We start from the raw sequence: 26,789 nt of genomic DNA, 5'->3' as shown, positions 1-26,789 counted from the left end.
GCATCTGTTCTTCACACTACAGCATAGCATATTTTGGAGAGTGTAACTGGCTGAGGTGGGGGTAGAGCCAATGATTAAGAGTTTTAGTAAGTAAAATAATTGGCAACGTATTTCAGTAGTGGAGCAGTCTTGGAAAGAGGCTCACTCTCATAATGTAAGGCCAGCATGCTTAATATTAGGACAAGCACACATGGAGTCTTACTCAGAGGAATGAGTACTTGACAAAATCAATCTCGTGGGACAACAGAGTTTAAATTTGGCATGCACTACGTAAAAAGTTAATCACATTTTGAGTCATGCAGTGGGAATGAGCTGCATGTATTATTCAGTACTGAGAAGAGAATTTTAACCTTTGTTCATAAAGAAGGGTTGTTTATAACTGCAATTTGAAACTATTTGCTAAGACTTAAAGTGGACACACAGATTATTATTTTTAAGTAAAAAAATATTGGCAATAATTAACAGTTTTAATAAAGGGGCTACAGAAATACTAATTCTATGGTCTCAACCACCAGTCGCATGTTTTTTGTGTTGTGGTGGATGCACATGTGTGTTGTTACAATGGGACTGGAGTGGGATATGTGTGAGGTTAGTAATATAAATCAGGCGCAAGGAGACAGACGGTCTTGAACAATGAAAATGCTCTGTTTTGAATACATAGCTTTCTCAGGATTAGGATAAGTACATTAAGCTCCAAGATTGATATTTCATTTACCGATGTTACTAATGTGATTGTGAGATGTAGGGTATTCAGCATAAATGGAATATACCGATCAAGACTGCTGCTGCTGAATGCTGCCTTTCCTGAAGGAAAGGGTGTTTATAAGAGCCAAGGAGCAAAAGGGCTTTTGCTACTCACCTGACAGAGGCAGTGTTGAAACGGAGACAACCACATTTAAAAGAAGATTAAGCTACTGGACAACATTTTCATCAGATCTGGAAAACCACCCATACACTCACTCACAACCCCTCCCCCCCCCCCCCCCCACACACACACATCTATACATTCATACAATGACATCTCTCACACATATGGCCACTGTCATATCGAGATGCTAAATCGGGCTCCACTGCCTGCAGACGACAGTGGTTTGTTTTTGTTCGTGTTTGTGATTTCTGTATGTATATGTGTGTGTGTGTGTGTGTGTGTGTGTGTGTGTGTATTTTTCTAAATTTGATGAAAGAATCTTGAATCATGAAAGACATTGTTTAATAGCTTAGTCTACTTTTTAATATGCCTGTCTGCTGCTCAACACCTATCTATATGGTGAGAAAAAAATCTGTCCTAATTCAAATTGTTGAAATCTATAAAATTTGCTATGAGAAGCAAATTTTTTGTGGTAGGATTAATATCAGAAGATTCCAATAATGCATTGTGAAGCACATTTACTTGGGTTCGCACTTGTTACATTAACGAATAAATCTGAGCAATCTATGCAGTTGTCTACTGTTTAGCTTATCTAACATTGTTCTTGACTGATGAATACCAATTGATTTTGATAAATGGATGGCAATTACAATTGAAAATTGCCAGTGAAATATTTCACCAAGTTCAAAAAATTATAAAAAGAATTACAAATATCTTATGATTGCAAAGACAACTTCGAAAAATAATTTATCAAAAATACAGAACGAAACATCATCATGACCTTGTTATGCAGCCAACTCCAAATTACAGCATATTCCCAAAAAGCAATAGTATTGTTCACAAGAACTATTACTGCTGCATTGTGTACCAACACTTCCCATGGATAAGTAAAATGGCAAAAATTGTCCTCATACTTATATTTATTTGTTTATTAATTTGCTGTCCCTATAACAATGAGGCATGGATTTCTTCCTCCCCGAAAACTACTGGTCAGGCTGGCAACAAATTTTCGACATTATTTTCAATAGACTAATTTACAACTATCAACCACATTTCTTAACCCCAGAAAAAATTCTCAGAACATACACTTAACATCAGTTACAACTAATTTTGCCTCCTTTATGACTCATTAATATCTGCACTTCCCAAAATAGCCACTTTGATACTTAACATAAGAGCCCACTTAATGATTACTATTTTTGTCCCAACGTTTGCACCTCTCTTCATTCATATTATTTTGCATTTGAAGTCTGTAAATTTTGCAACTTATAACAACACTTTTTGTGGTGGTAAATGTCTCACAACCACGGCAATCCCACCTATTTTATGGAGACTTGTTTTATTTGGAATTAAAGATTTTACTGTTACTTATTCTCGGCTTCAGTTAGATTTCAGTTCCAAGCACTATGTGGCCCCATGGTGTGAGAATTCTTGTCATTTACCCTGAGCACTTCCCCAGTTACCAATGGGATAAAAAGCTTTTGCAAACTGTTAATACATCTGATATACCAGTTTATATCTAATACCGGGAAAGGTATGAAGTCTGCAAGTATTTCATATGGAACAAACCCAAATAAAAATTTAAATTCATAAACAAAAACAAACAGTACAAACTTTACCTTTAAAAGTGGGCGTGAAAGGTTCATTTGGTAGAACGAAGCATTCTCTTCAAAGGGTGGGGCATCTTCAAAGAACTCTTTCTCTGCTTCCTCATCAACTTCGATATCTGGCTCCTGTTTCATCTTCTTCTTTCCTTTCAATTTCTTTTCTTTAACTTTTATGTCATCTGATTAAAGAAAATGTTTCTTGTCAAATAATAAATAATTTGGAGTAAAGATATCAACACACTGAATAGTAGAAATACTGCGTCATTGAAAGGCACATAAACAAGACTGAAAACTTTGCTAGCTTTTGAACAAATCCTTTTTCAAGCTAGAGTATGAAATACACACACATGCACAGGGAGAAGGATAGCAGGTGCACAGGATAGGAACGTGGCAGGGAGATGTAGCAGGTGTGCAGAATAAGAATGTGACAAGGGCACTGGCATCACCGAATCCTAGCTGTGTGCGATAAAAACAGCGTGGAGGAATGATCGCTGGCATGGGGAGACAAATAAGAGGAAGGGTGCACTGTGGGCGAGACATTGTGGGAGCGTAACAAGTGAAGTTAGGGTCCTGGGACAGAAAGGAGGTGGGTGTGCGGAAGGCAAATGTAAAAGTTTGATATGAAGACTCCACAAATGAAAACTTCACAATTTCGCAGATTGAACTTCCAGAACCACATCAGTTTTCCCTAAACACATTGCCTGAAATAAGTAAATAAATAAATATTTAAGCACCCAGAAGGGAAGAAGGAAACAAAATGAAACTTCATAGGTTGGGAGAGTATGTGATGTTCTTTCAGTGGTGAAAATAGTGAGTCTAATTTGTAAAGAACTTGGCAATATTGTAAAGAACTTGGCAATATCGGACCTTGTCAGTATGACGTCGTACCCCCTCTGGCCTGGACTGATGCACTGATTCAATTGGCAAGGGTGTCATAAAGCTACTGTATTATCTTCTGAGGCAGGTTGGCCCACAATTATTGTTGTAATTCATCCTTGATATCCTGGATATTGACACTGCCACAGAGTTGACATCAGAGCTGGACCTACGGTATGCAAGTTCCATTGGGAACAGATATGGAGACCTTTTTGGCCATGGCAGAACCTCAGCATCACACAGACAGCTCATAGGTACACACAACACATATGGATGAGTACTGTCCAATTCAAAAATGGTACCACCATTTGTATTACGTTAATGACAGTCTACACACGGGACAATAATTTCCTTGTCCAGCTACTGCTAATCTCTGCACAATGGTGCAGGATGACACGGATTGTTACAGGAACTCTGTTACTTGTTCTTGGATGGCAGGTGCTCGGCTACCTCAGCTGTTAGTTATAGGCCATCTGCATATGATCATTAAAGTCTGTAATCTAACTGTTTGGAGCACAACATTGCATGGTAGTGAAGCATGGACTGTGCGAAAACCGGAACAGACGAGAATTGAAGCATTTGAAATACGGTGCTATAGAAGAACATTGAAAATTAGGTGGACTGACAAAGTACGGGAATGAGGAGGTTCTCCACAGAATCTGCAAGGAAAGGAGTATATGGACAATACTGACATGAATAAGGGACAGGATGGTAGGATATTTGTTAAGAGATCAGATGCTAGAGAGAGAGCTGTAGAGGGGAAAAACGGTAGAGGACGACAGAGATTATTTTCTGCTGTGTACAAATGTTTTACAGATGTTTTATGCATATTCTGTCATTATTTATGTTGAATTCAGTTTTTGTGCCAAATACAAACCATTTCCATACGTTATACAGTCTCTGAAAATATTGTATGGGTCACTCTTTGGTCCACTTATAAGATCAATAGGACTGCAATGATAGGACAGGAAAAGCTGGAATAAATCCCTTAGTGTTAATGACACAAATGTGTGATAATGGAAGAGGTGGAAGATGCACAGAGAGTGTGACAACTGAGAACAAAGCACCAGTCAGTATTCTTTGAAAGAATGCATAGTGGCATATTCTTTCAAAAAATACTTTATCACTGTGGTTCAGCATAACTGAAAGTCAGTTGTCAGCCCTGATAGTGGACATTCAAGGCTAAAATCTATAAAACTCTATGAAAATATAGCCTAAGATAGCTGTTCACTGTTAGCAAAGTGTAGCAAGTGTATGTTCATTTATGTTTACTTGGGTTTATGGGACGGTATGTAAAGTAGGGCTGCAGATTAATTTCCTTGGTTATTTCAGATGCAGCTTAGCTCAGAACCAAACAGAATATATTTGTAATCATTATTGTGAAATTTCAAACATTCGTGAGTGGCACGAGAAACTAGCACTATTATCATCGATTGTAGGCTTAAACTAAAGTGTGTCCTCCTAAAGTTTTTGAGAACAGTAGCCTATCCTCATTCAAAACAACTGTTCTCTAATTTCATTGTACAATTACATGAGAAATAGGTTAGTTTGAGAATTTCTGGGCACTTACAAAACTTTGAACAGTTTAGCCAAAGAATATATCATTCCTAATATTTATCGTGTATCAACACAAATAAATGCCCATTCTTGAGAATTTTTGTAAGCTACCACTGTCCTCTGCATTATCTATGAGCAATTTATAGCAAAGAAGCGTTTGTGATTTAGTTACTGTAGCAGATTTTCTAACTAACATATTGTGTTACATCTAGTTTTCCCTTAAAGAGGAGTAGCTCTATATATTATCTGCATTAATCATAAATTAACTATATTTTTGAGTTTGCTTACAACTATAATTAACATCAAAACATTTTAGGAAGCTAATAATTTTTATCGCAGGTTTTTGTGCTGCTTTAACAGAAATCTCGTTTTGTGTATCTGCTTCAATTCTTATAGGGAAGTAGCATATTTTTAGCTCAAGAGATTAAAAGATAATCAACAGCTTTAATTTAAAGTTATTTGTTCACTGTCTTATAATATACTGCACCAGCCAAAATGCAGCCCCACTGTGAATGCTGTTCTGAAACATAGGATAAGTTGGTTGACATTTGTAAGCGGCTGGAAATCACCCTAAATACTGTTAAACGATTAGCAGCTGCCATGAACCGGTGTGTTGGGAGAGCTCCTGAGAGTTGTGTACCTGCAATACCTACCAGAGGTGCCTCAGGTACTATCCTCTCCTGTTGATCTTGTCCCCTCTGCAGAAAGTACAGGATCTGTCATTACTAGTCCTCTTGACTGTGAGTGGCATGTAAGTGGTAGATATAGGCATACTGTACGGGGTGGGCAGGGATCATGGAGGATTAAGGGTGTTGTAGAGATTCCCCTAACCAACAAGTCTGAAGTTCTGTCTTTCATTGAAACTGAGCCAGTGCGACTCTCATCGCCTATTTTGTCTGGTGTCAGGAGGAGGCAAATGCAAAAGGGTAGACGTCTATTAATCGTTGGTAGTTCAAAGACACAGCGTATGCCGGTACCCTTAAGGGAAATGGCAGCAAGGGACAGGAAAAGACACCAGGTGCACTTAGTCTGTATGCTTGGGGGCCTCATTCAATGTCGAAGAGGCTATTTCGGCAGCCACTGACGGAACAGGGTAAAACCAACTGCAGCTGGTGTACATGTTGGAACAAATGATGCCTGTTGTCTTGGCTCTGAGGTCAATCTTGCTTTTTCTTTGTTTTGTTTTAAGGCACAAAAACAACTTGGGTAATACGCGTCCATATCAAAATTGTACAACACAAAGACAAAGAGAGGAGTTAAAAATGACTACACGTAAATCCCAATTGATGGATGAGAACACAGCTAAAAATAGCGACATGGAGAAAGGTATATAAAATACATCATAGAGAACAGAGGTCCTGAAATAAAAATTGTATGGCCTTTGCCATATAGCTCCGACAGATAAAAAGTAAAATGCGGTCAACAGCCTGTGCTTCGTTCACTGAAAAGGCTGATAACTCAGACAGCAAACACACACGAGAATGTATGCGGTTAAAAACATCACACACTATCATGAAATAGCAGACAGTCAAACGTTGGGCGCAATGTGCACAAAGTGGAGGAGCAACACTTAACAAATGGCGATGGCTAAAGAGACAGTGCCCAATAAGCATCCTAGTTAAAATGATCTCCTCGCGGCGAGAGGGTCGAGAAGTAGTCATACAAGCCGCTGGGAAAGGCTTAATAACCCTCCATTGGAAGAGAGTGGAGGAGGCTCAGACGATATCCTCCTCTTCTCCAAATCATGAGTGCTACAATACCGCCTTTAGTATGAAGGAGCTAGATCATGCCCTCTCACTTTATCCCAGTCCTCCACCCCAGTGCCTGATGCTGTTCACATTTAGATGTTACAGCACCTTTCCCTTGCAGGCAAGCACTTTCCGCTTAATACATACAACCACATTTGAGCAGAGGGCACATTTCCCAGATGCCAGCATAAAGTCACTGTCATAGCTACACCTAAACCCAGTAAGAACAAACACCTTCCTTCTAGCTACCACCTCATTTATCTCACCAGCTGTGTTTGCAAGGTGATGGAACATATGTTTCATGCCCGGCTGGTATAATCGCTCGAGTCTCGCAATTTACTAACCACTGCATGGTGTGGGTTTTGAGTGCGGCTGACCATCTCGTCACTCTGTCCAGTCATGTCATGAATGGTTTTCTGTGGAAATCCCAGACTGTGGCCATGCTTTTCGATTTGGAGAGAGCCTACGACACCTGCTGGAGGACTGGTATCCCCCGTACTCTCTACACATGAGGATTCCTTCAGGAATTTTTAAAAGACCATATTTTCAAGGCATGTGTGGGTTCTGCCTTAACGGACATCTTTATCCAGGAAAACGGTGTGCCGCAAGGTTCTGTCCTGAGTGTCGTCCTCTTTCCTATAGCCATTAACCCTATAATGGCTTGCTTCCTGTCAGGCATTTTTGGCTCCCTTTTCATTGACGATTTTGTCATCTATTGCTGTTCTCCACAGACGTGGAGTGGCATCTTCAGCGATTTGTCGATTGTCTTTACTCGTGGAGCACCAACAATGGCTTTCATTTTTCTGCCGTGGAGGAAGGCAGGGCAATAGTGGGAGGAACTCAAAATCTCCACAAAATGGCAGCCCAAGGTGATAGCAATAGGGTCCATGATGACATCACCTGCTACTGTCAGGCCAGAAATTAAGAAATGGATCTCGGTCACAGAGAGCCATCGGAGGTTGGTCCACATGACTAAAGAGCGAGTGGAACTGTTAAAAGAACCAATGAACGAAATCCAGCTAGCTTGTTTGCTATCCCAAAGATTGCAATGACACTGTGCATGCATCTGTTTATAATGAATGCAGTTAACGATCATAGGATGATGGTTAAAAACACAGAAAGCATGTCTCCACGCGTGAATTGCTTCACGGCATGCCTCAGTCCACCGAGGGACAGGGACACTGTGTGGTAAAGAAGAAGTGTGAGGAATGGAATGTTCTGCAGTGGTAAGGATAAAGTTTGTATGATATTCCACCTGGTCATCACAACTGGGGAGATGTTGTTCGTCGAAGGTTGCCAGGGAGAAGTAAATCCTCCAGCCGGCCTTAATAAGCTGCCATTTGGGTGTGCATGGAGGTGGGGTAGGAGTTAGCAAACGAATAGCACCTGAGTATGTGTCAGAGAGAATGGACAACTCAAGATGATGGGAAAACTGGGCAGTGCAGAAGGATACATCCAAATGGGAACAGTTGCGCATGCAGTGTGAAAGGAATGTGGGACCTCCTGTGTTAAGACAGAAGAGGTCAAGGTGATTAAGGTCAGCCAAGTGAGTGCCTCTCAGACAGGTTCTGGGAGAACCCCAAAGGGGATGGTGTGCATTAAAGTCACCAGCTGAAAGGAGTGAGGTAACTGCCCAATAAGCTAGAGGAAGTATGCCCTAGTGGCATCGTATAACAGAGGGATGTAAATGGTACAAAACAAAAAGGGCAAGTAAGGAAGGAAAAGGCAAACTGCAACAGCTTGAAGGCAGGTAGTCAGGTACCTGAATTGACTGAATGTTATCCCGGATGAAGAACATGATTCCCCATGTGATGGAATGCCGACCCCAGGGGTTGGGAGTCAATATGGACTGGCAAGAGAGGTGAGAGCTCAAAGTGGTTGTGAGAATACAATTTTGTTTCCTGAAGGCAGAGAACAGTGGACACTGCGATACTAAGAGCAGCCATAAATCCTCTTTGTTAAGACCACGAACATTCCATTGGAGGATAGTCATGAAGAGGAAAAAATGAATGAGTCTCACCTCAGTGGCTCTCGAGTGCCAGCCTTCCAAGACTCACTGCTACAGGGCACAGAGACAGGAGGATCCTGCACCATGAGGTCTACAGAAGCGTTGGCATTATTCTGCTGTCAGCGTGCAGAGTCCGTGGCAGAAAAACGGTTGGTTGTGCACTCTGGCGACACGGAGGTCAGTGGGGCAAGGGTATCATGTGGCAACACTGTCAAAGAGGATCTTCGAGTCGGTGAAGGTGAAGACCGTTTGCCTTTGTTTGACTTCTTCGAGCCTTTCTGGTTAGCAGAGGTGGTCTCAGATGTTGGCTGGCTGCAGGGATGTAGGAAGTCTTTACAGTAGTATTCCTTCTGTCCTTTCTGGCCTGCTGGCTGTGTAGCTGGTGACTTCACCTGTGAGAGTTTGGTGGCTTGTTGAACAGCTGGAGGAGGAGGAGGAGGAGGAGGAGGAGGAGGAGGAGTCGGCGGGGGTGCTAGCATGATGCTGGTTGATTTCACAACCAAGGTACTGAATTTTAGGATGCATGTCTATGTGGCCATGTCCTTCATGGGGCGAGATGTAACAAGAACAGCACTGTAGGTGCCAGATGGTAGAACGCAGGGTTTCCGACTAGCCAACTTCCGAGCGATCTTCTGGATGGCTCGCTCATCGAGATACATGGGACAATTGCAGGAGGCGGCGGGATTGTCGCCATTGCAGTTGATGCAGCGGGAAGAAGGAGGTGGACAATCGCCCTCCTGAGTATCCCTACCACAGGTTACACATGTGGCTGGGTGACAACAGGACTCTTGGGTGTGGCTGAAATGATGACATTGGTTGCAGCACATTGGGTTCAGAATATACGATCAGACTTTGATAACATCAGAAACTGCTTTGACCTTTGACGGAAGAACTATTCTATCAAAAGTGAGCAAGAGAGTGCGCGTGGGCACTAAGGAGGCACCTACTTTATTTATCACCTGATTGACGACAATAACATCCTGATCTGAGAGGTACATTTGGATTTCTGCCTCCATGATAACATCGAGCAGTCTAGTGTAAATAACGCCACAGGAAGAAATTCAGCATTCAATGGGCCTTGACATGAACAGGATAGCCATGGAGGAGTGAAAAATCTCCAAAAGCAAAGTCCCATTCCGTAAATGAGAGGAGGATTTCACAGGGCTATCAATTGCATCAACACCTTTCTGAATAATAAACGGATTTACCGGAGCGAAGGACTGACCATTTCCAGTATGTGTAACCAGGAGGAACCTCGGTGCAGGCTGAGAGGGTCTTTGAATCGTTAGCCTCATTCTGTTTACGTTTCATAGCTGTTAACTGTGAAGATGATTGGCTCATTGCAAGAAAATCCCCTCCGATTGCCAGCACCTCCGATGGTGCCATCTTTCCAGTTGTGAGCCCCCTTCAGAATTGGATGCGCCCACTTCAGATGATAGTTCACACCGCAGGTTACACCTCCAGGACACCAGACAGAGGGACCAATCGACAATCACCCCTCCCATGAACCTGGTCTGTACCAGGGGATACTTGTGAACCCTACCTGTTGACTCAGGGCTGGGAATTAAGTGTTATCTAGTCACCTGTTATGCGTCAGATGTGTGGACCAGCCTTCAGGAGTGCACAGGGAAGAAGAAAAGGATGGTCCTCAATCACCGAAGTGTTGGAAGGATTGGAGAAGGTGAATGAAGAAAGAAAAAAGGAACACTGGAGAGTATTCTGATACTGACTACCGAAAATGCATAATACATTTCCAGAAACAGCCCAGAGATGTTCTGCAAGTTGGGGAAATAGGACAGCAAGAGGATAGAGATGCAGCACGGAAGGGAAAGGATGCTGCAAATGCTGGGGCCCTGTGGCAGCCAAGCACGAACCCATCAAAGAACAGCGAGGCACTTGGGGGGTCATTCCAGTGACTGACAGAGAAGGCTGACAATACCAATCTTGTGCACAGAGTTTCAACGAAGCTCATAATTTGCAGTATTGTCCCCATAAATGACCATGACCCTTTGTTTCTGAGTTGGGTGGAAGGACTGATCCAGTGGCTTAGAAGGTTCTGTGACACACTAAGCTATGACTTCCTAGATTTGTGCCATAGGGTTGAGAACACGTGTGTACTACACGTTAGAGGCTGCTACTCAGGCAGATGACTGTGTGTGGGGTGCACACAAGAGTTTGTTTTAGATCGGGCAACTCTCCATCAAACCCAAATAAGGACAGCTGTAGGAAACATAGAAGTATCAGTATAAGATTGAAAGAAATGCCACACCTGGTGAGAGTATTAAAATCCTAATGGTTAACTGCCAGAGCGTCCACAACAGAGTGCCAGAGTTTGAAGTGCTCTTGAAAAGCAGTGAAGCTCACATGATACTAGATACAGAAATCTGGTTGAATACTGAAATTGATAGCAGTTAGATTTTTGGGGAAAATTTAAGTGTGTATCAAAAGCATAGGCAAATGGGAAATGGAGTTGGTGTATTTGTTGCAAGAGACAAGAAACTCACATCCACTGAGATAGAAATTGAAGCTGCATATGAGACTGTTTGGGCAAGACTCGGTATCAGGGGTGAGCATAAAATGATAATTGGATCCTCCTATTGCCCAAAAGACTCATCTCCTGATGTAACAAAAAACTTTACAGAAAACCTCAGTTCACTTGTACGTAAGTTCCCCGATCATACTGTAATCACCGGAGGAGACTTAATTCATTCCACAACCTGTAGAACTTCACTAAACGCCTTCTCTAGAAACTACCTAGAACAGATTGTTAGTAACCCCACTCATGATGGAAATGTATTGGATCTAATGGCAAAAAACAGACATGACCTCATTGAGGATGTCCACATAAAAACTGGTATCAGTGACCACGAAGCAGTTGCAACAATGATTACCAAAGTACAAAGGATAACTACAACAAGTAGAAAGATACATATGTTCAGAAATCTAGATAAAAAAAAAAAAACAATGGTAGTGCCAATCTCATTGAGGAACTTGAAACTTACAGCACACGTCAGGAGCACATAGAGGAACTCTGGCTCAAGTTTAAAAGACTAGCTGACCATGCACAGGATAGACATGTATCCAGTAGGACAGTTCATAATGGGAGGGAACCTCCATCATATACAGTCACTGTAAAGGAACATCTAAAGAAACAGAGATTACTGCATAATAGGTGCCAAACAAAGTGTAGGGCTAAAGATAAAGAGATACTGAATGAAATGCATTTGGCTGTCAAGAGAGCAATGCGTGATGCCTTCAATGACTACTGTAGCAGAATAGTGTCAAATGATCTTTCACAGAACTGAAAGAAATTCTGGTCATACGTAAAGGCTGTTAGTGGCACCAAAAATAGTGTCCAGTCCCTAGCGAATGAGACAGGAACTGAAATTGAGGGTGGCATAGCAAGAAATGAAATGATTGATTCTGTTTTAAAATGCTCCTTTCCAATGGAAAACACAAGAGAACTACCCCAATTTAAACCTCATACTACTTAAAAGATGAATGAAATAAGTATTAGTGTCAGTGGTGTAGAGAAGCAGCTGAAACCGTTAAAACTGAGTAAAGCTCCAGGCCCCAATCGAATCCCTGTCAGATTCCATACTGAATTTGCAGTTGAGTTAGCCCCTCTTCTGTCATAGATCCCTTGAACAAATTGGCGTACATACAATACCACGAACATGTTAACGAACAGATTGAAATGTCGAGATCGCCTCGAATACAGCAAGGAATAAAACAGGAAGTAGAGGATGACTTTGTAGATGATAGTGGGTATTTGAACGAATCCACTGACATGTTTGATTCACCACAGATAAAGAAAGAACCGAAAGAAAATTTTGAAGTAGGACCGGAACGCACCGATTCCGTAGAACAAGACAGTGTGAAAATTTTAAGCATGAACGACTTATTTGAACGATTAACCAAACAAATTGCAGGACAGATCATCAGCTTCAAAAACAAGTCAGTAATCAGGTTAGTCAGCTTAAAACACACGTTGACGAGCAGCTTAAAAAACAAAGTAATCAGCTCAGAATACATGTTGGTCAGCTTAAAGCACAGGTCGAAGAGCAAGGAATTAAAATTAGTAAACAAATAGAACAGGTAAAACAAAAAGTGGGTAATTTAAGTTCTGCAGTAAATACTATGAAGTTTGAAATTGACACAATTAATAAAAATATTAATAATATGCAGGGGGAAATTGACGACATTAACAGCAGGTTTGATGTTGAAATTCTCAACATCCAAGAGAAAGTAGAGCCTCTAGTTGATACAAAAGTAGACGAAAAAGTTTTCGGTCTTAAAACTGAGATCGTAAACGAATGCCAACATGGAATATCACAGTTGAAAAAGTTACCGGATGTGTACAAAAGTGTGAACAAAATACATCGAAAATTCAAGGCAAAATTTTCGATCTCGAGAGTAAAATCAGAGATAGGACTGGTGTTGTCTGTAATGGAATGCCACTTACGAAGCTGTTGGAAGGTGAGGAACGCTTCGATCCCGCCAAAAAACATAACGGATGGCATCCGTTAGATTTCATCAAAAATTGTGAGAGGATGTTTCCTAAACACTTGTCTGGTCAGGAAACAATAAACGTAGTAATTAGCGCCTTAGCAGGTGACACTAAGCGCTGGGGAATTAACTTGAATACCGAACTAATGATGTTCGAAGAGTTTAAACAAAAGTTTACGGAAGAATATTGGTCCGAACAAAAACAGGATCATTTGTGGCGAGTTTATCATGGCCAAACTTCATGATAACAGGGGCAGGAATTCTTTGAAAGATTTCTGCGAATATTGGTACCGAAAGTTGACACATTTAAGAGGGAGAAGATCCAATTCTGAAATCGTATGGGAGCTATATAAAAAGCTTCCAGAAGATTCGAAGAGATATGTGGGAAGCAATCATCGCAGCTTCCAAGCGTTTCTCGAAAGGGTTGAAGACGAAGACCACTGGCGCGAAAATCGTGCCAATTATCAGAATTTTAGTAACCAGAATAACCGCAATAATGACGAGAGGAATGACGGCGATGGTTTTTGCGTCAACATGATACAGAGAGGTAGAGGCAGAGGAAGAGGGGGTTATCCACGTCGCGGTAGAAGATACACCGCACAAAATAATAACGACGCGGGAAACTGATTTCCGTGAACATTGCGGGCCAAACGGAAGCGGACAGAATATACCGGCCCCGATTTAAGAAATATTACCGGACTGACAGTGAAGTTATGAGACAGCTTAGGGACAGGCGTGGAACGACACAGCGTGTTGTGGCGAAGCAAGCCTCAGGTGCGTGCGCAGATGACTCATCTTCGCCGCACCCTGCGCTACATGTTAACAGGCGAGTGGAGCATCAGAGGGCAATGGCCCAGCCTAGCAGAACAGCTGTTCAGAGAGAAGCCGCTAGCAAGGCGGTAGAATTAGGCACAAACATTGCCGTAAGAGCTGGCGAATACATTACGAGTGGTAATTCCGTGGCGAAGGAAATAGTAGATGGAACAGTGGATACACAGAGAGGTGCGGTTAGCAGTGTTAGCAATGAAGTAAATGGCGAGAATGAATTAGCAGAAGTAACTGATTGGCGTGTGCAGATCGATGATCTGTGCAGATCGATGATCTGTACAAGGGCCTTAAGCAAAGTGAGTGAGAGGATTTTAAGAAGGAATATGAGGCAAGGAGGTTAATTAGTGAAAAAGGAAATAGTAAGGACATCAATAAGGTGACGTGGCCCAAATTTAAAAAGGAGAGAGTAAATAGCGCCGCACAAAGTACGCATGCTGCCGATAGGACGATGGTTAAAGATAGGAAGGAATTGGAGGATGAAATCCTAAGCATTGACGAGGAAGTAACTGCTGTTAACGATCCACCAACAGTACAAGCTGTTACCGAAAGGCACCGTGGGGAAGGGGCAGGTAATTACCTAAGAGTAATTGAAGTCCACGAGGATTACACTAAATACGAAGTAACAGTGGATGTGAGTAAAGCTGATAATGAGGTCGTTTTGCCTAAAGAGGATATTGAGTTAAAATTAAAGCCTGACGAAAATGCAGAGGAAGAACTTAGTGCCTGTCTCAGAAAAGCTTTTATGTTAGAACCTGAAAGCGATCCAGAATGGTCGGATTCTGATGATAGTTCAGATGACGAGTATTTTGGTACTAGTGAAAATAATGGGAATACAGCTAATTGCGATATTGTACCTACTGATGACGAAGTTTCAAAACAAAACCCAGATGTTGAGACTGAACACAGAAAGAAAGAGCCACCTGACGACTCAGTGTCTATTTTGCAAAGAGTTCAAGTAAGCAAAGACTTTGAACTCCAGAAACCGAGAAAGCCACCAGACATAAATGGTTCACGGGTCAGGAACGTATCTTGGGACAATGTCACAGTCGACCAAGGTGCGTTGTGGAAAAAACAGGAAGGGGCATGATTTAGAGCCTGAGGCAGATTTATATTGGACATTGAGAATGTCATGAACACCTTACTTCATGAAACTACTGGGTTCCCACCGGAAGAAATTTTGTTAGGCAGCAGAAGTAAAAGTTTAATTGAGGAAAAACTAGAGTTTCCACCTTGTACAAGCTGGGGGTTGAGTCAAATGAAAGAATTAGTCAGAAAAAGGGCAAAGCAAAAAGCTGAATCTAGGTCTTAAAGGCATGATAAAAACCTGAAAGTTTCAAAATTTAAAATTGGGGATTATGTTCTTTTAAAAACCCACGAAAAATCTAGTGAACTGAACCATGAAATTTCCAAATTTAAATATATTTATAATGGACCGTATATAATACAGAACATTCCACACGATAATGCTTACTACCTGATATACCCAAAATCCAAGAGACCTTTATGTGTAAGAAACGTTGTGGACCTGAAACTGTATATTCCTAGGAGTGAGTGACCTAAGTACACTCAGAAAGCAATCTGCAGTAAATATGCTGTATCTAATGATGAAATTATTTTATTCTAAATGTAACAAGTATTTGTAAATGTATGTATACCATTGTCAGTGTGCTAATGTACTTATGTAAGTTTCAGATTACCAAATGTACTATAAATGTAAAGGTGTATGGAAAAAAAGGGCTGAAAAGAAAAAGCAGATGCTGCAAGCCAAATATAAGATGGGACTGCCAAAAATCAAAGTGGGCAGTACGTGAGTCATGATATAAATGAATGCCAAACACCAAAGAGGGCAGATAAATAATCAAAGGAGAATTGTAAGTGTGGTACAGGTGATGTGATAAAATGATGCGAAACGGACTGCCCAAATCTGAATAATAGGCAGGAAATATATGTACTGATTTTTCTAAATAGTATATTGTGTTTATTAGTAAATAAGAAAATGGACTGCCATTCAACGCAAGCAGCAAGAAATTGTTTTATAGTATATATAGGTATTTGTATCTGCTTTGTAGTTAAGTGTTTGTGTTCCAAATTTTGATTTTATTTCTCTGAGAAATTTAATAATGATAAGTAATTTTCTATTTAAATCATGTTGTGATAGAATGTTGGACTGTGCCAAAGGCACTTAAGTAAATGACAGGTAAATGTTCTCGATATATTAAAAAGTATAGACCTATATGATGTGAGTGAAAGGAAGTTTTGTGATATAAAATTTTATGATGGCACATTCACGCAAAGATTCAGAACCCCTGTATAAATATAAAGTTTAGTGTTCCCATCAAATTTGCACTTAGTGAAATTTACTGGAAACGGGGGCATGTGTAACAACGACGACGCTGTACTATTGTACATATAAGTAATTTTCTTTCCGTCTGATTTTTCGTTAAACTTGTGTAGTTGATGTTCTGATTTCATTTCTTTTTTGTTTCATGCCATTGTGTTAAGAAAACTGTAAACAAGTTTCAATGTGAAGATTAATGTTTATGTCAAATGTCAAGTAATATTGTGATAGAATTGAAATGTAACAAATTTTGGAACTGTTGTAAGATGTTTAAAATTGTAACTGTGCGTCTGGTCCATAAGTAGGCAATGTGTTAGGATATGTAGAATGCAAAACCTCAGGTGAATACCCTGTCTGTAAGGGAGCGGTAAAAGGTGGATGGCAGGCGAGCGCGGGAAAATGCGCAAGGGGACTGCACGGCGCAATGGGTTCAGCAGCAGTAGTAGTTGGATTTTGGCATTGGTCTGAGTAACACCTTCTGGAGCGAGGAGGCTCTCCTGGAAGACGTAGTTTCACTGAGCCTCGGGTATGCCGTTCCAACGTCCACACAGCATGGCAAAATTCCATAGGCACTAAATGGAAAAGTATTGCGACGCTAAGAAGAATTAAAGTGCCGATACGTCAAGAGCCATAGCTGTGATTGTATGTGTGCTCTGTGCCTCGCCATCTCGCCGCCCGCCAACCGCCGCATCGATACAAGCAGGTTGAAACTTTTAGTACTGTATTCGTATGGACCATAGAGTGAACTGTTCAATAATAACCTAAATTTTACCAGAACTTTCCCATCATTTAATTATCCTCACAAGTAACCTAGACAGGGTCCTTTCCAAATGTTGTGCAATCCGAGTGTCCCGAAATGAAAAATTAAATTTTGTGTTAATAATAATTACTTGCAGACCTAGCTATGTTAGAATGGTGCTTAAAGAACAGTTTTGTTAATGAACCAGTAAATGAATAATGAAGGTTTAACGAAGTTGAAAGATAACTTTAATATTGATATAGTAATGAAGTTTAATTATTTCGAGACAGATATAAAGGTATTTAAATGAGCAGTAAATAAGATGAAAAGAGTAGTAACTTATATACTGGAAATCTTGAATGCATGCATAATAAATTCAGTAATCAATTTTTTTAATTCAGTGATCATAACAGTTTCAGGAACCCCCCCCCCCCTTTTATTCATTTGAATTCTGAAGTGTTCTAAATTGGTTTGACCAGCAAAAGTTAAAGTCAATATAAAAGTCAAAATTTATCAGTATTTTATCTTTATCAAAATTGACATTTTGTGTGTGTCACGAAAGTGCTATTGCTAGGGTAACCTATGCCCGATTTTAATCAGATTAATAGACAGTATAAAGTTTTGTAGTATACATTCTAGTGTAGTGTTATGTATTCATGGTTTTTCCATATCAGTACAGAATATGAAACTATCAGTTCAATAGATTTTTTGGTTCTAAAATTCTACTATATTATGCAGTGTTACTACTTCTTGTTTTACATGAATATCTACCAACTTATACAGGGAAGAAACTCAGTTAATGCCTAATTAGGCTGGCGACCGTATTATTATTAAATTGGTAGCATCTTCAGTGTTGCTTTTGGTCCATCATGACGTGTAATTGCATTTCGGTCTTGCTTGACGGATCATTGTTATTACAGAGTGGGTGTAAGTCTGATTTGCCACCATTCAGGTACACGCGGTCGATATCTGTAAGAAAATCCTTTCTCATAAGGTGAACCCCGCTCAATTACCATAGCACAGGCTTTAAAGAGTATTGTGTGCCCCACGAGCACGTTACAACCTGCTTTCTTTGGGATTGGAATTATTATATTCTTTGTGGTGTCACCGCCAGACACCACACTTGCTAGGTGGTAGCTTAAATCGGCCGCGGTCCATTAGTACATGTCGGACCCGCGTGTCGCCACTGTTAGTGATCGCAGACCGAGCGCCACCACACGGCAGGTCTCAAGAGACGGACTAGCACTCGCCCCAGTTGTACGACGACTTTGCTAGGGACTACACTGATGAAGCCTTTCTCTCATTTGCCGAGAGACAGTTAGAATAGCCTTCAGCTAAGTCCATGGCTACGACCTAGCAAGGCGCCATTAACCATTTCAAGATGGAGTCTCACTTGTATCATCAAGAATGCTGTATACAAATGATGGAATAAAGTTAAGTATTTTAGCAGCTATGTACTTTTCTTTATAGCATTCATTACGTATCCTGTTTCAGACCTCACGCCATCCTTCGTGAGTTAGCGCGTGCATCTTGGCCGCCTCTTTCAATTAGTGTACGTAGTGTTGGCAAGTCTGCCGACACTACATTTTTGGCGACGAGGCTTAAAAAAGGGTCTTGTTCTTTCTACTTGCTTATATTTACTTGTGTCATGGCTTCTCCAGATGTACTGTCCGAATTTTATCGCTTGCAGAATCAGCAGACGCAGGCGTTATTGGATGCCCTTGGACAGCTCGTCCAGGGTCAACATGCACTGCAAACCGATGCGGCAGCCGCCGCTTCACCACTACCACAGCCACAACATGCAGTTGCACCCCCATTTCGACCGTATGACCCAGCCAACGAAACCTGGACGGAGTGGTCACGTCAATTTGGATTTCATCTCGCCGCCTACAGAATTCAAGGTAACGAGCGGCAGCCTCACTTATTATCATGTGTAGGGGTGCAAACGTACCGTGTGATAGTGAAATTATTTCCCCGACGCGACGTAGCAACTCTGTCCTACGACGAAATTTTGTCTGCTTTAGTTGCCTATTTCAAAGAAACAGTTAATGTCGTTGCAAAACGGTATACGTTCTTTCGTACAAAACGTACAGCCGGTCAGACTAATAGGGAGTGGGTTGCAACATTGCAAGGACTTACTAGGGATTGTGCTTTTGAGTGTGAATGTGGCCTCCCTTATTCAGATACAATGGTACGTGATGCAATTGCACAGAACGTTTCTGATGTTCGCATACGGGAACAGATTTTGAAACTAGTTAATCCCTCCCTTCAACAAGTGATAGACATATTGGATAGGCAAGACACCCTTGACTTTGCACAGGAATCATTTGACACTTCGCCAGCTGTGTGTCACATTAACCGGCCCGCCGGGCGCGCTGCACAGAACGCTAAACAGCCCTCGCGCACGTCCGCGCAGCTGCAGCCTAGCTCTCAAACACGTGTGCCGCGTAAGCATGCCAATGCAGTTCTAAAATCATGCCCGCGGTGTGCAACTAGACATTCGCGTGACAATTGCCAGTCACGCCAAGCTATTTGCTTTTACTGTCATAAGAAAGGACATGTTCAAAGTGTTTGCCGGAAAAAGCTCAGATCAGACAATCACAACCATTCCAGGCCCTTTGCTTCGTGCCGGAATCGAACCAAGGACAATCAGGCTCGTGGACCTTCGCCCATGGACATTCATGTAGTTAATTCCACCCCGTCCAGTGCCACTTTCTCTAACAGTGACTGTGTTAAGTATTTTAGCAGCTACGTACTTTTCTTTATAGCATTCATTACGTATCCTGTTTCAGACCTCACGCCATCCTTCGTGAGTTAGCGCGTGCATCTTGGCCGCCTCTTTCAATTAGTGTACGTAGTGTTGGCAAGTCTGCCGACACTACATTCTTCTTGAAGTTTGAGGGTATTTTGCCTGTCTCATACATCTTGCTCACCAGATGGTAGAGTTTTGTCAGGACTGGCTCTCCCAGGCCGTAAGTAGTTCTAAGGGAATGTTGTCTACTCCCGGGGCCTTGTTTCGACTCTGGTCTTTCAGTGCTCTGTCAAACTCTTCACGCAGTATCGTATCTCCCATTTCATTTTCATCTACATCCTCTTCCATTTCCATAATTTTGTCCTCAAGTACATCGCCCTTGTATAGACCCTCTATATACTCCTTCCACCTTTCTGCTTTCCCTTCTTTGCTTAGAACTGGTTTTCCATCTGAGCTCTTGATATTCATACAAGTGGTTCTCTTTTCTCCAAAGGCCTCTTTAATTTTCCTACAGGTAGTATTTATCTTGCCCGCAGAGAGATAAGCCTCTACATCCTTACATTTGTCCTCTAGCCATCCCTGCTTAGCCATTTTGCACTTCCTGTCGATCTCATTTTTGAGACGTTTGTATTCCTTTTTGCCTGCTTCATTTACTGTATTTTTATATTTTCTCCTTTCATCAATTAAATTCAATATTTCTTCTGTTACCCAAGGATTTCTACTAGCCCTCGTCTTTTTACCTACTTATTCCTCTGCTGCCTTCACTACTTCATCCCTCAAAGCTACCCATTCTTCTTCTACTGTATTTCTTTCCCCTATTCCTGTCAATTGTTCCCTTATTCTCTCCCTGAAACTCTGTACAACCTCTGGTTTAGTCAGTTTATCCAGGTCCCATCTCCTTAAATTCCCACCTTTTTGCAGTTTCTTCAGTTTCAATCTGCAGTTCATAACCAATAGATTGTGGTCTGAGTCCACATCTGCCGCTGGAAATGTCTTACAATTTAAAACCTGGTTCCTAAATCTCTGTCTTACCATTATATAATCTATCTAATACCTTCTAGTATCTCCAGGATTCTTCCATGTATACAACCTTCTTTTATGATTCTTGAACCAAGTGTTAGCTATGATTAAGTTATGCTCTGTGCAAAATTCTACCAGACTGCTTCCTCTTTCATTTCTTAGCCCAATCCATATTCACCTATTATGATTCCTTCTCTCCCTTTTCCTACTCTCGAATTCCAATCACCCATGACTATTAAATTTTCGTTTCCCTTCACTACCCGAATAATTTCTTTTATCTCATCATACATTTCATCAATTTCATCATCATCTGCAGAGCTGGTTGCTATAAAAACTTTTACTACTGTAGTAGGCGTGGGCTTTGTGTCTATCTTGGCCACAATAATGCGTTCACTATGCTGTTTGTAGTAGCTTACCCGCACTCCTATTTTTTTTATTCATTATTAAACCTATTCCTGCATTACCCCTATTTGATTTTGTATTTATAACCCTGTATTCACCTGACCAAAAGCCTTGTTCCTCCTGCCACCGAACTTCACTAATTCCCACTATATCTAACTTTAACTTATCCATTTCCCTTTTTAAATTTTCTAACCTACCTGCCCGATTAAGGGATCTGACATTCTACGCTCCGATCCATAGAACACGAGTTTTCTTTCTCCTGATAATGACGTCCTCTTGAGTAGTCCCCGCCCGGAGGTCCGAATGGGGGACTATTTTACCTCCGGAATATTTTACCCAAGAGGACGCTATCATCATTTAACCATACAGTAAAGCTGCATGCCCTCGGAAAAAATTACGGCTCTAGTTTCCCCCTGCTTTCAGCCGTTCGCAGTACCAGCACAGCGATGCCGTTTTGGTTAGTGTTACAAGGTCAGATCAGTCAATCATCCAGACTGTTGCCCCTGCAACTACTGAAAAAGGCTGCTGCCCCTCTTCAGGAACCACACGTTTGTCTGGCCTCTCAACAGATACCCCTCCGTTGTGGTTGCACCTACAGTACGGCCATCTGTATCGCTGAAGCACGCAAGCCTCCCCACCAACAGCAAGGTCCATGGTTCATGAGGGGGGGGGGGGGGGGCAACAGTTCATATAGATTGTTAATCAGCAATTGACATTTAGGGTTCAATTATTCCAATTGCTTTCCTCATTAAGATGCTTACCTGATAGGGACTGGCAAACATAATTTTACCTTTCTACAACAAATAATTGCAGACTTGTGTAAACTAACAAAAGACTTGCAACCCACATCGTTTTGCACATTGATTATGGTATGTTTTGGGGAAAGCGACCTAATTTTGGGTCTGATTGCCAACATTAACCATTAGTAACATTATCATGCTAAGATAGCTTCTTGTAAAATGGTGTCACACAACTTGTCTAGTAGTGTTGCGTAAAAGAGAGAGTGTTACATGCTTAATTCCCACAGACCAAAGTCTTTCTTTAGGCATGATACCTGGTAACAACATAGCAGAATTAATTTGATCCAAAATCACTCTTAACTGTAACAGAACAAGGCCACACATCCACTCTTGAGGATCTACATCTACATCTACATCCATACTCCACAAGCCACCTGACAGTGTGTGGCGGAGGGTACCCTGAGTACCTCTATCGGTTCTCCCTTCTATTCCAGTCTCGTATTGTTCATGGAAAGAAGGATTGCCTGTATGCTTCTGTGTGGGCTCTAATCTCTCTGATTTTATCCTCATGGTCTCTTCACGAGATATACGTAGGAGGGAGCAATATACTGCTGGACTCTTCAGTGTAGGTATGTTCTCGAAACTTTAACAAAAGCCCGTACCGAGCTACTGAGCGTCTCTCCTGCAGAGTCTTCCACTGGAGTTTATCTATCATCTCCGTAATGCTTTCGCGATTACTAAATGATCCTGTAACGAAGCGCGCTGATCTCCGTTGGATCTTCTCTATCTCTTCTATCAACCCTATCTGGTACGGATCCTACACCGATGAGCAGTATTCAAGCAGTGGGCGAACAAGTGTACTGTGACCTACTTCCTTTGTTTTCGGATTGCATTTCCTTAGGATTCTTCCAATGAATCTCAGTCTGGCATCTGCTTTACCGACGATCAACTTTATATGATCATTCCATTTTAAATCACTCCTAATGCGTACTCCCAGATAATTTATGGAATTAACTGCTTCCAGTTGCTGACCTGCTATTTTGTAGCTAAATGATAAGGGATCTATCTTTCTATGTATTCGCAGCACATTACACTTGTCTACATTGAGATTCAATTGCCATTCCCTGCACCATGCATCAATTCGCTGCAGATCCTCCTGCATTTCAGTACAAGTTTCCATTGTTACAACCTCTCGATAAACCACAGCATCATCTGCAAAAAGCCTCAGTGAACTTCCGATGTCATCCACCAGGTCATTTATGTATATTGTGAACAGCAACGGTCCCATGACACTCCCCTGTGGCACACCTGAAATCACTCTTACTTCGGAAGACTTCTCTCATTTGAGAATGACATGCCGCATTCTGTTATCTAGGAACTCCTCAATCCAATCACACAATTGGTCTGATACTCCATATGCTCTTACTTTGTTCACTGATAATGACGTCCTCTTGAGTAGTCCCCGCCCTGAGGTCCGAATGGGGGACTATTTTACCTCCGGAATATTTTACCCAAGAGGACGCTATCATCATTTAACCATACAGTAAAGCTGCATGCCCTCAGAAAAAATTACGGCTCTAGTTTCCCCCTGCTTTCAGCCGTTCGCAGTACCAGCACAGCGATGCCGTTTTGGTTAGTGTTACAAGGTCAGATCAGTCAATCATCCAGACTGTTGCCCCTGCAACTACTGAAAAGGCTGCTGCCACTCTTCAGGAACCACACGTTTGTCTGGCCTCTCAACAGATACCCCTCCGTTGTGGTTGCACCTACAGTACGGCCATCTGTATCGCTGAAGCACGCAAGCCTCCCCACCAACAGCAAGGTCCATGGTTCATGAGGGGGGGGGGGGGGCAACAGTTCATATAGATTGTTAATCAGCAATTGACATTTAGGGTTCAATTATTCCAATTGCTTTCCTCATTAAGATGCTTACCTGATAGGGACTGGCAAACATAATGTTACCTTTCTACAACAAATAATTGCAGACTTGTGTAATCTAACAAAAGACTTGCAACCCACATTGTTTTGCACATTGATTATGGTATGTTTTGGGGAAAGCGACCAAAATTTTGAGTCTGATTGCCAACATTAACCATTAGTAACATTATCATGCTAAGATAGCTTCTTGTAAAATGATGTCACACAACTTGTCTAGTAGTGTTGCGTAAAAGAGAGAGTGTTACATGCTTAATTCCCACAGACCAAAGTCTTTCTTTAGGCATGATACCTGGTAACAACATAGCAGAATTAATTTGATCCAAAATCACTCTTAACTGTAACAGAACAAGGCCACACATCCACTCTTGAGGATCTACATCTACATCTACATCCATACTCCACAAGCCACCTGACGGTGTGTGGCGGAGGGTACCCTGAGTACCTCTATCGGTTCTCCCTTCTATTCCAGTCTCGTATTGTTCATGGAAAGAAGGATTGCCTGTATGCTTCTGTGTGGGCTCTAATCTCTCTGATTTTATCCTTATGGTCTCTTCGCGAGATATACGTAGGAGGGAGCAATATACTGCTGGACTCTTCAGTGTAGGTATGTTCTCGAAACTTCAACAAAAGCCCGTACCGAGCTACTGAGCGTCTCTCCTGCAGAGTCTTCCACTGGAGTTTATCTATCATCTCCGTAATGCTTTCGTGATTACTAAATGATCCTGTAACGAAGCGCGCTGATCTCCGTTGGATCTTCTCTATCTCTTCTATCAACCCTATCTGGTACGGATCCTACACCGATGAGCAGTATTCAAGCAGTGGGCGAACAAGTGTACTGTGACCTACTTCCTTTGTTTTCGGATTGCATTTCCTTAGGATTCTTCCAATGAATCTCAGTCTGGCATCTGCTTTACCGACGATCAACTTTATATGATCATTCCATTTTAAATCACTCCTAATGCGTACTCCCAGATAATTTATGGAATTAACTGCTTCCAGTTGCTGACCTGCTATTTTGTAGCTAAATGATAAGGGATCTATCTTTCTATGTATTCGCAGCACATTACACTTGTCTACATTGAGATTCAATTGCCATTCCCTGCACCATGCGTCAATTCGCTGCAGATCCTCCTGCATTTCAGTACAAGTTTCCATTGTTACAACCTCTCGATAAACCACAGCATCATCTGCAAAAAGCCTCAGTGAACTTCCGATGTCATCCACCAGGTCATTTATGTATATTGTGAACAGCAACGGTCCCATGACACTCCCCTGTGGCACACCTGAAATCACTCTTACTTCGGAAGACTTCTCTCATTTGAGAATGACATGCTGCATTCTGTTATCTAGGAACTCCTCAATCCAATCACACAATTGGTCTGATACTCCATATGCTCTTACTTTGTTCACTGATAATGACGTCCTCTTGAGTAGTCCCCGCCCGGAGGTCCGAATGGGGGACTATTTTACCTCCGGAATATTTTACCCAAGAGGACGCTATCATCATTTAACCATACAGTAAAGCTGCATGCCCTCGGAAAAAATTACGGCTCTAGTTTCCCCCTGCTTTCAGCCGTTCGCAGTACCAGCACAGCGATGCCGTTTTGGTTAGTGTTACAAGGTCAGATCAGTCAATCATCCAGACTGTTGCCCCTGCAACTACTGAAAAGGCTGCTGCCACTCTTCAGGAACCACACGTTTGTCTGGCCTCTCAACAGATACCCCTCCGTTGTGGTTGCATCTACAGTACGGCCATCTGTATCGCTGAAGCACGCAAGCCTCCCCACCAACAGCAAGGTCCATGGTTCATGAGGGGGGGGGGGGGGGGCAACAGTTCATATACATTGTTAATCAGCAATTGACATTTAGGGTTCAATTATTCCAATTGCTTTCCCCATTAAGATGCTTACCTGATAGGGACTGGCAAACATAATTTTACCTTTCTACAACAAATAATTGCAGACTTGTGTAATCTAACAAAAGACTTGCAACCCACATTGTTTTGCACATTGATTATGGTATGTTTTGGGGAAAGCGACCAAAATTTTGAGTCTGATTGCCAACATTAACCATTAGTAACATTATCATGCTAAGACAGCTTCTTGTAAAATGATGTCACACAACTTGTCTAGTAGTGTTGCGTAAAAGAGAGAGTGTTACATGCTTAATTCCCACAGACCAAAGTCTTTCTTTAGGCATGATACCTGGTAACAACATAGCAGAATTAATTTGATCCAAAATCACTCTTAACTGTAACAGAACAAGGCCACACATCCACTCTTGAGGATCTACATCTACATCTACATCCATACTCCACAAGCCACCTGACGGTGTGTGGCGGAGGGTCCCCTGAGTACCTCTATCGGTTCTCCCTTCTATTCCAGTCTCGTATTGTTCATGGAAAGAAGGATTGCCTGTATGCTTCTGTGTGGGCTCTAATCTCTCTGATTTTATTCTCATGCTCTCTTCGCGAGATATACGTAGGAGGGAGCAATATACTGCTGGACTCTTCAGTGTAGGTATGTTCTCGAAACTTTAACAAAAGCCCGTACCGAGCTACTGAGCGTCTCTCCTGCAGAGTCTTCCACTGGAGTTTATCTATCATCTCCGTAATGCTTTCGCGATTACTAAATGATCCTGTAACGAAGCGCGCTGATCTCCGTTGGATCTTCTCTATCTCTTCTATCAACCCTATCTGGTACGGATCCTACACTGATGAGCAGTATTCAAGCAGTGGGCGAACAAGTGTAGTGTGACCTACTTCCTTTGTTTTCGGATTGCATTTCCTTAGGATTCTTCCAATGAATCTCAGTCTGGCATCTGCTTTACCGACGATCAACTTTATATGATCATTCCATT

General features: G+C 41.7%; 1 protein-coding gene across 1 annotated transcript in view; it reads right to left on the bottom strand.

The window, feature by feature from the left end:
* LOC126195054 (probable ATP-dependent RNA helicase DDX27) overlaps nt 1–26,789 on the bottom strand; it is a 91,703-nt gene that overhangs the window by 43,621 nt on the left and 21,293 nt on the right. Inside the window, exon 4 of the mRNA XM_049933501.1 lies at nt 2,488–2,654. Coding sequence (XP_049789458.1) covers nt 2,488–2,654 — 167 coding nt within the window. The remainder of the gene's footprint in view (nt 1–2,487; nt 2,655–26,789) is intronic.

The sequence above is a fragment of the Schistocerca nitens genome, chromosome 7 (assembly GCF_023898315.1).
Source record: "Schistocerca nitens isolate TAMUIC-IGC-003100 chromosome 7, iqSchNite1.1, whole genome shotgun sequence".
Lineage (NCBI taxonomy): Eukaryota > Metazoa > Arthropoda > Insecta > Orthoptera > Acrididae > Schistocerca > Schistocerca nitens.
The sequence above is the reverse complement of the archived record's forward strand: the minus strand, read 5'-3'. Positions and strand labels throughout refer to the sequence as shown.